This window comes from Apostichopus japonicus, chromosome 9 (genome assembly GCF_037975245.1).
Source record: "Apostichopus japonicus isolate 1M-3 chromosome 9, ASM3797524v1, whole genome shotgun sequence".
NCBI classification, from domain to species: domain Eukaryota; kingdom Metazoa; phylum Echinodermata; class Holothuroidea; order Aspidochirotida; family Stichopodidae; genus Apostichopus; species Apostichopus japonicus.
In genome coordinates this window covers 26,248,844-26,261,708 of record NC_092569.1, presented here as the reverse complement: position 1 = coordinate 26,261,708, position 12,865 = coordinate 26,248,844, and the positions used below count along the sequence as shown (strand labels likewise).

At 39.3% G+C, this 12,865-nt stretch overlaps 1 protein-coding gene across 2 annotated transcripts in view; it reads left to right on the top strand.

The window, feature by feature from the left end:
• Nucleotides 1–2,531: 2,531 nt before the first annotated feature.
• The window catches only part of LOC139973228 (uncharacterized), a 127,150-nt gene continuing 116,816 nt past the window's right edge, over nt 2,532–12,865 (top strand). The window contains exons 1-2 of one of the 2 annotated variants that reach the window (XM_071979763.1): nt 2,532–2,890; nt 11,322–11,486. In XM_071979763.1, coding sequence (XP_071835864.1) covers nt 11,421–11,486 — 66 coding nt within the window. In that variant the 5' untranslated portion in view covers nt 2,532–2,890; nt 11,322–11,420. Of the gene's footprint in view, nt 2,891–4,528; nt 4,883–11,321; nt 11,487–12,865 lie in introns of those variants that run through there. The other variant, XM_071979762.1, reaches the window with a different exon arrangement.

Below are 12,865 nucleotides of genomic sequence, written 5' to 3'. Positions count from 1 at the left end.
GTGACCACGTAATGTCAAAACTCTTGGTTTGGTCCTGGTCAAGATTCATATGGCGAGAATGAAGAAAAATTCTTTATAGCGCCCCCATTTAAACCCATAACTGACTGACAGAGAAGTTTTAGTGAAATAGCGCCCTCAGCTTGTCGCTACTTGTCAAAATATCGCAAGGGATGTATATATTTGTTCGTCAATGGTTTTCTACTGGTCAAGGGTGCAACCCAGAGTTCTTCTGGGAAGGGCGGGAGCTTCTCACACATAAAATATCAGGGGATGTTCGCCCAAGTCACCTAAAGGAGAACCTGTCCACGAAAACCAAACGACTGATCCTCCGTGCCCAAGTCCCTTGCTGCGAGACTACTTCGTGGTATTACAGAGCAACCCCTCCCCGAATTCTTTACAGAACAATGGGTCCTATGCGGACGTGGTGTATAGACAAACGTGGTACTTTCCTCAGCACTGGTTTTTACTCCTGCCTAAGCCAGCACGCCCCACCCAGTTCCCTCCCCTGCCCCACCCCCATACAAAATCAAATCTGTGATGGGGTACTTGTTTGACGCATTTAATTTGCCACAAGGACCCTAATATGTCACCTGTTGGTTACCCTTTGAGAGACATTTACTCATCTAAATGTCAATATAGACTTTCGCGAGCGACTCAAAGAGAATAGTTAAAACGTCAATGATGGTTTACTTTTGGGAACATTTAACGCAGTTGAGCTTTAAGCCATATAATTACATACACAATAGGATCTTTCGATATTCTTTTAGATCAGGACGCAGGCACCTTTTTTGTACAGTGTGATTTGATTGATTTATTTCTACCAATTCAAAAACAAAAATATACATACAATAACAAATAATGTGAAAGTAACAATAAAGAAATCGAAATAAAGCAATAGAGTATCTGAATGCATGGTAGAGGGAACCAAAAATAAGCATAACTTTTCTGGTTTTGCTCCCGTATACAATAAATATTTAATTCATGTTTTATCATGTATAAGCAAATACTAAACAAAGAAGTTAAGTTAAAAAAATCGAATAACAAACGAATATGATATAATAATGAAATAATTAATTTGGTTGAGAATAAAAGATAATATTTGAGTGCACACTAGAAAGGAGTACAAAGAACCTTTTGACAGTTCGGGGTGGGGGGGGGGGGGGGGGTAGGGGCCGATGATGGTATGGAGGGGTGAGTAGCTCCCCCCACTTTGAGAAATTCTGTTAAATTCAATGTGTTAAGATGCAAATTTGTATTATATTTTGCAACATTAGAAACAGAGTTGAAGAATGTTTGACTGTTTAGGTTGTACCACTATACATGTTATATATTGATGCATTGTATATTTGGATTGTCTGTATAGTCTGTCTGCCAGTGGTTAGAGGGGTTGACTAACTAACCCCCCCCCCCCCCCCCACCACACCCGCTCATACCCCAAGAAGTGAATAATTTTGTGTCTCTTTTTTATATTGCCTATAACATGGATCTTTATTCCAGGTATCTTAATTTGCTTCTTTGTTTTCTTTTGGGTGGGCGTCTCTTTTATTTGAAACGCTCTTAATTTGAACCTTTGAAATTATGATTTTTAATTTATCATTTAGATATCACAAGTTTCGATTCAAATTGTTATGGAATCAAACTCAAGATTTTTGCATGAGAAGGCCACAATACTTACAGCAAAAAAAAGAAAATGGTGGCGCCGTGTAAGAACATCAACCAGTCCAGAGCCGTATTTAGTGACAGCTCAGTCTATTTACGGCAGTGATCCGAAGTGAATAACAAACTGCTATTGTTCCAAAAGGCAGTATACATCATGCATTCACCCTATTGACGTCATAAGAGACGCTTTCAGTTTTTATTATAGCGATGACAGTAATTTAAGTAGGTTTATTTCATTTGGGTCTTGAACGGAATTATAGACGGAGTTTTCCACAATGATAACACTCGAGCACCGGTACCCATAAATAATAGATAGTAATGCAATTAAGCAGAACGAATTTTCATATGAACTGTATACTCTATCCATATCCAGTAACCATGTATAGGCGCGAATCCCGGAGGGGATTGGTGTGTTGTACAGCTTGACTCCCCCCCCCCCCCTCCCCTGCCCGTCAGCCCATTTACAACATCAAATAAAAATATATATAAAAAGTAAGTGTGGTTATAAGGGTGCGCAACCTTGCAATTTAAGACCTACTTTGTAGTCTAAATATTCACCAGGGTGCACCAATTCTGGGCAAGAGGCCACACACCCCTCCCCACCCGCACCCCACCCCGACCCCCTCCCGCTCCTCTGGCGCAAAGCCTCTACAAGAAAGTCGCCCTCAATCCCACAGGACAACATCCGCTCTTTATTAAATTCATGTATACGCCCCGTACCATGGTTATACATGTGCTGTAGCCATGGCTTAAAGTTCTTCTAATATAGTGTTTTGTTGTTAAACTCACATCGGGTCAAACAATGCTGAATATCTAGTTCCGCTTGATATCTGCTTTGTGTATCCTTGCTATTTGTTCTGTCATATTTATTTTTGGAACCTCCAACAGTATACCGTACAATATATATACCGTGCAGATAGATATGGAAGTACGGTCATCTTCCATTTCGTCCGGAAGTGATACTGTATTTAAAATGTGTTACAAACTTAACATTTTGACCTACCTGTTCCGTCGCGGATCGAGACAAGACTAACTGTATATAAGCGATATAGTAACTGTATTACTTCTTTATAATTGTTAATTGGCGTACATCAAAAAAAAATTGTTACCAAAAGACCAGCCTATACACGTGCAAGGGAAAGTGACGAGATTCTGGAGCCGGCGAGCGGTAAAAGGCAACTTTTACAAGACTTCTTTCAAGTTGCAAAGGCTTTACTTGAAAGGACACAAGGTACGTTGCTTACATCACTGCTAATATGCAAGTTGGGGAGAGGGGCGTTGGTGGGGTAGGGGGTAGGGGGGTAGGGTTGATCTACATTCGAAGCGGTACTAAACTCCTGACTTGTGTTGAGTATACCCATATCGGTGTACTCATGGTCTTGCATGCATATATAGTTTCCTGTACTCATATAAGGCTTGCTTGTGGTTTTGTATACTCGTTCTCAAGACATTTTCAATGAGAAGTTTAACAGGAACTAATGCAGAATTACTTACCCTTGCTTAGAGCCACAGTTCTACTCGTACCGGTACTCACATCAAGAGGAGAAATTCTGTACTTTTATACCGGTACTCGCGGTATCATTTGCCATCTATTCCCCTCTACAGACTACACTTTATTTTACGAAGCCGGGAGCCATGTATGTTCAGATAGCCTCTCGCCTGTGTTCGAAGACAAGTTGAGACTTATTCAATTTTTCGGCTGTTCATCTTCCCCCTGCTTAGAACTTGTTTCGGTGAACTTCGCTCGACGCTACACTCATGTTGTAGGACTTTGTATTGTATGTTCATTAGCCAGCTATAATATATATTATAATGATGTAGTTGTAATAGAAATACTGATGTAAAAAGACGTGTTTTGGTTGAAAATACTATCGAAATCCAATTGTAAATGTATCAAACAATTGTTCATTCAAGCACATTTAGTCGGTTCATCTATATGCCTTATGAAGATATCTTTGGTTTGGCCAATTGCGATCATATTTTGAGAAAGTGCCGTATATGTTAGTGTTGATTTTAGTTGTATTCCTCTGATCCAACCAGAAGTAGTTGTATTAAAAAGCTAGAGACTCAAACCGAAATACCATCTTTAGCTTATGTCATATAGAGAGCCTCATGATAAACAACTTCCCCAAGTAGTTTAGAAGATAAGTTATGCCTGTCCTCCCCCCCCCCCCCACACCCCAACCTCATTAAGAAAAGAAGTCTAGCTAAGCCCCTTTAAAAATAAAATAAAGAAAAAAAAGTTAAATGCATGATGCATTCTGAGGCCTGCATCTTACGCATTTCTCAAAATGAAAAACTTATAAGCGGAAGGCTACTAATTCTGATGTCACTGGATGGGATAACATTCCACATCCCCCCCCCCCCAAAAAGCCTCATAATTTTGCTCTTTTCAACTTTTTTTAATATAACTTTCAAGTCAGATCACTATATTCACGAAGTCGAGTGTAAAGCGAATAAAGTGATTAAGGTTGTTTTAATGTTGCTAGTAGCAATATTCACGTGAAACAAAACGTTATAAAAGACCTTTTAAAAGACGTTGATTTTATAGCTGGGTCCAAACCATGGAAATGACTGACATAAATATACAATCTGCAAATACATGACCTGTTTTAAAAGGTTTAGAAAAACACTTGCTTTAAGATAAATCACTTGTACGTTTTTGTATGCATCCCCCTCCCCCCACTCATGATACTTTGTCCTGATGCTTTATCTATCACCCCCCCCCCCTCCTCTCCTCTCCCGCTTTTTCTAAAGTATTGTATCATTATACGTTTAGGCTGAACCATATCACTCGGTCGATAAAAGTTGGCACTGTGTACCGATACGCATGAATAGGCACGGTAGCAAACGTTGAATAGAGAGGAAAAGAACAAGCGTGCAAATGGCATAAGGTAATCAAGTATGATGCATACCATGTCTGCGGCTAGCTCCAAGGTACCGATACAATATATTACAGCCACGTATGTAAACTTGGTCCCACATGCATGATTGGATGGACCTACCAGTCATTTTATATTGCACCTGCTGTATGTAAATAGGATTCTAAAAAGGAGAAAAGATTGTCTGGAATTTACAGATCTGAAAGAGGATTATCAAAGATTTAGTAGAAGTCCGGGATTTTCTTTTAACGTATTTGTCCTTTTCATGCCAAAAATTGGTCAGGGAATTTGGAATTTCGTAGGAATTACGTACACCATCCGCAGGGACGCCGTTGCCTTATGTGAGTATACGGTGAATGCAATAATTATGCGTGCATTAATTGTGTGTTAATTATGTGTAATTGGCATTTCTCTTGTCTATGAATACTTACGCGCGAATTTTAAGAATTGGATGCATCAGTTCGAAGATATGCGTACTGTATAATTCTACGGCTGGCCATGCAGTGATGATTTTGTGTTGAGGTTTATTCTTCTCGTTTCATTATTGTTACATTTAAAATCGTTGCATATTTAACATACAGCCTACCATTATAGGTCTGGCTTTATGTCGCCCTACTGTTGTGGTTCTATATACAAGGGCCGGCGGACTGGGTCATGATGTTACCGCCTTCAAAGTTCCAACCGGCGGCGCTGGGTCCTTGAAAAAAGGGGCGAATTTGGCAGGTTACTGAGGAAATTTAAGTTTCGCAACTAAAAGGGAAATTGGTATCACATGGGTACCGAGGCGGTCAATTTATTGTTTATACCGTAATAAACATTGTAATTTGATCAGTTGGTAGTGTGAAATAACATCTTCAATTTCCATACAGTTCGTATTACCCAAACTTTTACGTAGCAACTTTCTACAACAGGTGACTTACATACGTCAACATCTGAGATTCTAAGAATGCCAGTTTTTGGGGTGCTTAAGAAATGCTTTATAAGGTTTTAAGAGGTTGGCTTTTAACGGTCGTTTGTATAATGACGATAGGAATGCATGCAGATTTCTGTGTTTACCATTTTGTCTTCCTTTAATCTATGCGGAAACTAAATTGAACTAACCCAAGAGTCATTACTTTACTTTGGAGTGCCGCGAATACTCCCAAGCAATGCATACAAACTTGGTGCCGTACTGTACCTGCAAAACGTAATAAGAGGTCGATAAGAAAATAGTGCTTTTTATAGGACTCTAGAAAGTGTCAATGGCAGACTCGAAACAAGTACTTCTCCCCAATGGGGGTGGGGGGCGGGAGGGACGGGATAAAATATTATGTCGTCCAGAGGTGGGGTGGTTCCTCCACTGTTAGAATTGGTAACTGGAGGGTGCTTACATACAAATGATGGTGCCATATTTTGCTACTTTTGAAACATTGTTGAAGAATTTTCGACTGTTTAGGTTGTCATGCTCATATATGTTATTTATTGATGTACTATACACTAGGATTGTTTTGTGTATTCTATCTGCCAGTCGGGTAGGGGAGGGGATGATCCCCCTGATTTTGCTCTGGAAGTAATCACACCCCACCACCCCACCCCCACCCTGCTATACGTTACGTTACTGAAGTATGCGTGGTTGCGCCTTTGCATATTTCAGTTTTACTCTAGGAATCATGCACCTACATGTTATATACTTATGTAATGTATCTTTAAGTTAGGATTTCGATATATTCTGTCTGCCAGTAGAGGTGGGGTGGGGGTGGGACTGAATCCCCGGTTCCACAGGTTACTGTGCATCTAGGTGCCTATACACTTCTGTGCGTATACCCAGGGGCGGATGCAGGATTTTTGACAGGGGGGGGTCTGACTGGTCCAGCCGCGCCTGATCGAAAGACTATCTAAGCGGAGCGCCACCATCGGTTGGCGCGGAGCGTACCAGAACATTTTTGGCTTTACAAACCCCCCCAGATGGCCGGAAACGGCACTTCCCGAGTATTCTAAGCTGCATGTACCTAGCCTGAAAATATGGATCTCATGTCTGCAATTTCTCAATTGATGAGAAAAAACAATCTATGAAATATGGTAATACATATCAGATGAGTTGAGATGATACAAAAATCATAATGCCTTTAGCCACCAATCCCTCTCCCGTTCCATCACCACTGTTTGATGCAGGGCGGGATCCAGGATTCTGGAAGGGTGAGGGGTTTGGCCTCCAGTGATCCTAGGGTCTAAGGGGAGTGGGTTTCCCTCTATCCATTGTGAAATTCTTGGATATTTAAGTACAACAGGGAACCCCCTTCAATTTAGCCATTCAAAGCACCTACAAAAACTCACTCGAAAATGTATCTGCATCAGTACGAGTTAGCTAGTTTTATTGATGATCTATTCATGGTAGATTGGAGAGAACAAACGCCGTGGATGTTCCTCAATGAACTTTCGGACCACTTCGTCAGTGTCGATAGGAGTGCTATAATACGTGTTCATGAGAACAAGAGCTGTGAGACGTTCCTTGCCCATTGTTGATCGGAGAACAATTTTTAGGCATTTTTTGCACGTGTAGCACGCGTGCACACTATAGTTCATTTGACGGAAAAGACACACCTGGCTGACTTGTAAGCCCTAACCGCCCTTCTGACGTCCTACATGTTTAAAATTGGCGTTTAATTTAGTTATTTTTTTTCTCTCTCTTTTTTTCTCTCTCTTTTTTTTTCTCTTTTTTTTTCTCTTTTTTTTTTGGCCAAGAGCAGGGGGGTCCGGACCCCCTGGACCCCCCTGGATCCGCGCCTGATACCTCTGCAAGGCCTCTTCAGAAAACGTTATATATTTTAATATGTATACTGTATACACCAGAATTTGGTTGTAACCTTATGTCTGCCAGTGCATGGTGAGGCTATATCCCCGGCGCCATGGGATACTGTATACTTCTAACGTCTAACATTTAACATCGTTGGATACTGTATATCTACGCACCTGATCTACGCACACGGAGGTACGTATGCCTCCGCGCTTATTCACAAAACGTCTAAGCTAGGTTGAAAGCAGTACTCGTCAGTAAGAACTTGCTCCTGTGCCATTTTCAGTGACTGCAATTCTGTGCAATTCTTTCCCATCGGAATTGTCTGCTTCGGCGGACAATTTAAGACTCCCAACCCAAGTTCCTCGAACTTGATGTTGAACTTCCTGGGTGATTTGTAATATCAGTGCTAGAACTTGATTTTTGTTACTTAGGCAGTCATTTTATTAATTTGACAAATGAATGATATAAAGAAGAAGAAGGTATACCCCAGGTTACTTGAAAGAGGAGGGGAATGCTGTAAGTGGATGGTCGAACGTAAAGCCCTCGATTTCTAAGTGTTTCCCTTGGTGACCCCAATATTCAACGTTATCATCTTGGCGATTCAACCCCAGAGAGGGTTCTGTGGCCTGGGGAAGGGGAGTACGGGGAGGAAGGACCCCCCCTCCCCCAGTCAGTAGCGGATGTCGTGGCCTGGGGAAGTGATGCAATACATGAGGGTGGCACACATGCATGATATACATTAGATGACTTTTAGAATATCGTTGGCTGTAACCCCTGACCATTCCCTCTCCCTCCTCGTCAGACCCATTCATCCTAATACTTGATATGACCAAACAGAGGTATGCAACAATTTTTGTTGGTTTTGTACTAAATTAGCCTTTTGTAACTCTACCGTTTCTACATGCGTTCTTTTATATTCAGCTTAATATAACAATCGAGAAGTACAATCTCGCCCACGTTCTAAGGTCGCTGTTTTCCTTATTTCTATCTTTTGTTGTTGTTTATTATTCGGCAGACAGATTCAATATTTGTATACCGTACGTTCAATCAACTGTGTTGGGAATATTTATCGTGATCTTATAACTTTCAGAAGTTTTGCTTTTAAACTGATCATATACGTCTTTCTAAGCCTATACTGTAACTATATATATAAACTATATATATAAACTATATATATATATATATATATATAAACTATATATATATATATATATATATATATATATATAGGCCTATAACATCCCTTACATCTCTAGAGTAAGGCAAATATGTCACCAAAAACAGAATTAGTATTGTTTGATACAGGTGACACACGCCTACGTTGGAATTACGACCTTCCTAACCGGTTCGAACCTCTGGACATACATGGTAGTTAGAATGTAGGGGCTCATTTTACATGGTAGGCTACAGATTACACTACACTAAAAGAAGTTGGTCAAATTCAATGTGGACCGAAATATTATCTAATAAGCAATTTAACGAAAACCACGATATTTAGATCAATATTACTATCAAACCATGATATTTTGAAGTTTCCACAATTCAAATAGATCATCGTTTAATATGGTAATTTTGTCCTTTTCTCCTCATGCTGAGTGTCTTATCAAAGCACATTGTCGTGCAGAACCATCTGCTGTGATATCATAATTATTTTATAATAATCTCTCTGGTCATTACATGGAGCTATTGGGTGACCCGTATATGAGCATGTAGTATCGATGTATGTTTGTACATCCTCTCAGCTGCAATATTCTTTCAATCTAAGCTTTTTGATCCTTTGATTTATAGTAATTTTTTTAATCCTATATCATCTTAACATCTTATAACATCTTAATGTTTATTATTAAAGGCATTGAAGACTCGCCCCAAACCGCGTGCGGCCATCTGAAAAAGTTAACTTTCTGTTGCTTGCAAGTGACGTTTTGTTCGTGTCGCAATACAAAATGCAGACAGTATTGAAACGTGATACCTTATTTGTCATCTTTAGCTGGACCTGTGCGTATTCAACTGCAGCTGTATGTACTGACTGTACACTAGTGTCTAATTACCGACGGTAGCAAGCTATGTGTGTTTTTTTTTTCTGGGATCGATGGTGGTGTTTAAAACTTCTGTTACACCTCATTCGAAACTAGGTCAGATTACCGGCATTAGACGTTTCTTTTTGCGCGAGTCTTCACACCCTTTAATATATTTATTTTTGTGTTCCTTTTTATAAATATTTTATATATATACTGGATTGAATAAATGAAATGAAATAATCAGAAAGAGAGAGAGAGAGAGACTGCTGCTAAGGAACGAGCTGTACAGAGCATTATCATACCCCCTTACCTATAATTATTATACAGTACATACGTACAGCTCCAGTGGCTGAAGAGAGCACTAGCATACCCCCTTATCTATAATTATTATACTGTACACGCAGATTCAATGGCTTTAGACTAACACTATCTTGTGTGTCCTTAATTAGTTGCCTATAGCAGAACACGACCGTTGCAATCAGTGAAAAACGAAATATAAAAACACAAATTAGCATAAGCCTGACACGCCATACATTATTACGTAATATATCAGGCCTCGAAATTCAGGCTATTTACTGTTTAAATACTAGACTGCTGGATTTCGCTGTTTGTCAGTAAGAAAGACAACAAAACACTCTCTTTTTCTTGTTCATTTTCTTGGGCAGTAGACGTAAAGAACAGACACGTGATAAGTGCAGGCTAACAATCGTCAGTCGTCCCTGAAATAAGCCTTGAATATATTACTGCATATTGGTCAGCAAATATTATTGAGTGTCTCCCATACCTTGCCTGTACAGTAACTAATTGACGGTCATTTATCAATCTGAATGCTAGTGGGAACTTCCTTTCACTGTTTAGCAAGTGTTTCATGATGTATGTGTATATATCTGTACGTTTTAGGTAACAGAAAAAAAAAGAGAAAAAAAAAACCCCGACGCCTGCAGATCGTAGACTTGTATACATTGTCTGAATCATTTAAGGCATACCTCATATATATTACATACCCCCCCCCCCCCGCCTAAATATCAGACAGTGACACCATGATATAAAGTGAATACATTCTAACCCATTTTGAGTTTCAACATTATGTTAGCTACTGGGTCCAAGCTGCGATATGGCAGCTATAGCAAAGGACTATACAATGTTCCACGGTCCAATACGTCAATCAATATATTTAATACTTCACCTTTAATCGACAGCATCTCACCTTGGATCATGGCATGAGAACACAGATCTAGGATTATATAGAGCAATATACAAATGAAATGACACGAAGTTGATTTTCTGCGACAACAAAATATACATAAATATATATATATATATTTTTTTTTAATATTGGACCCCCCTAAAATTGCCTCAATTGACCAAGTGTTTGCACCACATGTAATTACAGCTTCGAACTCCAACATCCAAGCCCCATATAAATGTTAAAAAAAAAAAAAAAGATTTTATTCGAAAAAAATGTTAACAAAAATATGTTCTCCTGATGTGATTTTGCATCTTTCCTGAACATGTTGGCGGATTGATATAGACACTCATCATCTCATCGTTGGCATCACTCATCGTTGGCCTCAGTAAATGATGGTTTCAAACTAAGGAGGATAGCCCGTTCTCTCTTTATTTTATTTTTAATGGATGCCGCTGCAGCCGAGAAAAACAACAGCCCGCTCTCTGAGGTCAGCGCGGACAACCGGTCGTAGTTATACGGCCATTGTTAAAATACACGATCAGTTTCTGTGAAAAGTTTTGATAAAAGTGAGATGATTAATGTCAGTTGATATCGAGGACCTGTTTGACACTATAAAAGGTGATATGTCAGTCTCCACGGATGACGTCACAAGTCCTTCTTATACGTAAGAGTCATGGTTGATCCTAATGTGTCGCGAACCATGTGTTATTGACTTCTTTGCATGTTCTCCACTTTATGCCAGGGAATAAAAAATTCACATATATTTTGAGAAACCTTTTCTTCTATTTGATCTGCAGGAGGAAAACGCCAGTCACTGTTGTCTAACTCAAACCTAAAGAGCTAAAAGCAAACTTTATGGTTGTACGTCGCAGCTGATTGGCCATACATTCGGAAGGATGGGGATTCTCAGCCAATTAGGGCTGTTGTTGTGGAAAAACGTCAAATTACGTCAAAGAAGACCGGTAAATACTTAACTTTCATTCGGCATTAGTATAGACAATTGAAATGTTAATGGTTTTAATGTGAGAAACAATATATTTCTCAACAGAAAGAAGAGTATATATAGTCATTTTATGATTCGAAGTTACGATAATGATTATTCATGCAGTAACGATTACAAAATGTGGGCATGGGCTTTGGTTTGGTTTGTGGGAATGGGGTCTCATAATGTCTACGAATGTGGCGTATTGCAGAAAAGACATTCATATTTAAGATGGGAAATGAGCATTCTGTAGCATATTTAGTTTATAAAGTCTGAAGATAAATAGATAATTAGATTCCTAACTAGAAGGTTTTTCTTCCAACTGACGATGGGTTAGGTGGGCGATGGGGGGGGGGGGGGTGCGCCACTGCCCATTTGTGCATTAGGGCAGTAACAAAAAATAGCCTACATTCATCAATTTCCACACTCTGAGCTTCAAGTGCCATGATTAACAATTTATCTCAAATGGCCTTATTCTCCGTGATTTATACTAGATGACTTTGTCCTTGGGCTATAAGTTTTGAAAATAGTTCACAGTGTATAAACAATGTCATGTGATTCCCATTCATTAATAACAATTTTTAAGGGATGGACTGGTGAGCGCCCACGGGTGAGTACTGTTACAAATAAGAGATGACCATCTCTGATCTGTTCTGGTAATTTTTAACTTAATTCTTGGATAAATTAACCTCACTTGCTCTCTATAATAGTATAAGTCAGATAGTTATTTGGAATTTTGAGCAAAATTGTATGGCAAGGATATCACAAAGCCAACTGGCTCTCTTGGTTGGGATGATATATAGGCCTTAATTCGAAATTATTTGAGAAGTATCTATATATCATTAGACTGATGAAAAAAAAAAACTAATAACAGTAAAAACTAACAATCTTAAGGTAGCATATACACACTGCACTGTGTGCTGCAGTTTGGAACATGTGTGACCATTATTTGACCTCTTAGCATATTTGAAAGCTGTAATAATAACCTTTCACTTCAAGACATTTACAATGGAAAGAACAGAAAGCTGGGGTAACCGCAATCGATTGTTAGATTGTTATGTAACCGGTTAATCCACCAGTGTGTCCAACAGGTCTAAAGATGGTCGCCTACATATACGATCGATTAATTCCCTAACAGACACACAATGTCCATGTCAATAACGTTAATTGGTAATGTCAACAACACAGTGGCTGGGTTAGTCTATATATTGACAATCCAAACAACAGTCTTCGTGGTCAAGTGTGCATGTTGATATACGGTTATCCAGTGTTCATGTAATTATATGTAGCAAGGAATACGTGTAATATCTGCTCCCTTTCGAGGGGAATGGTGATGCACACCCGACGATGATCACACAG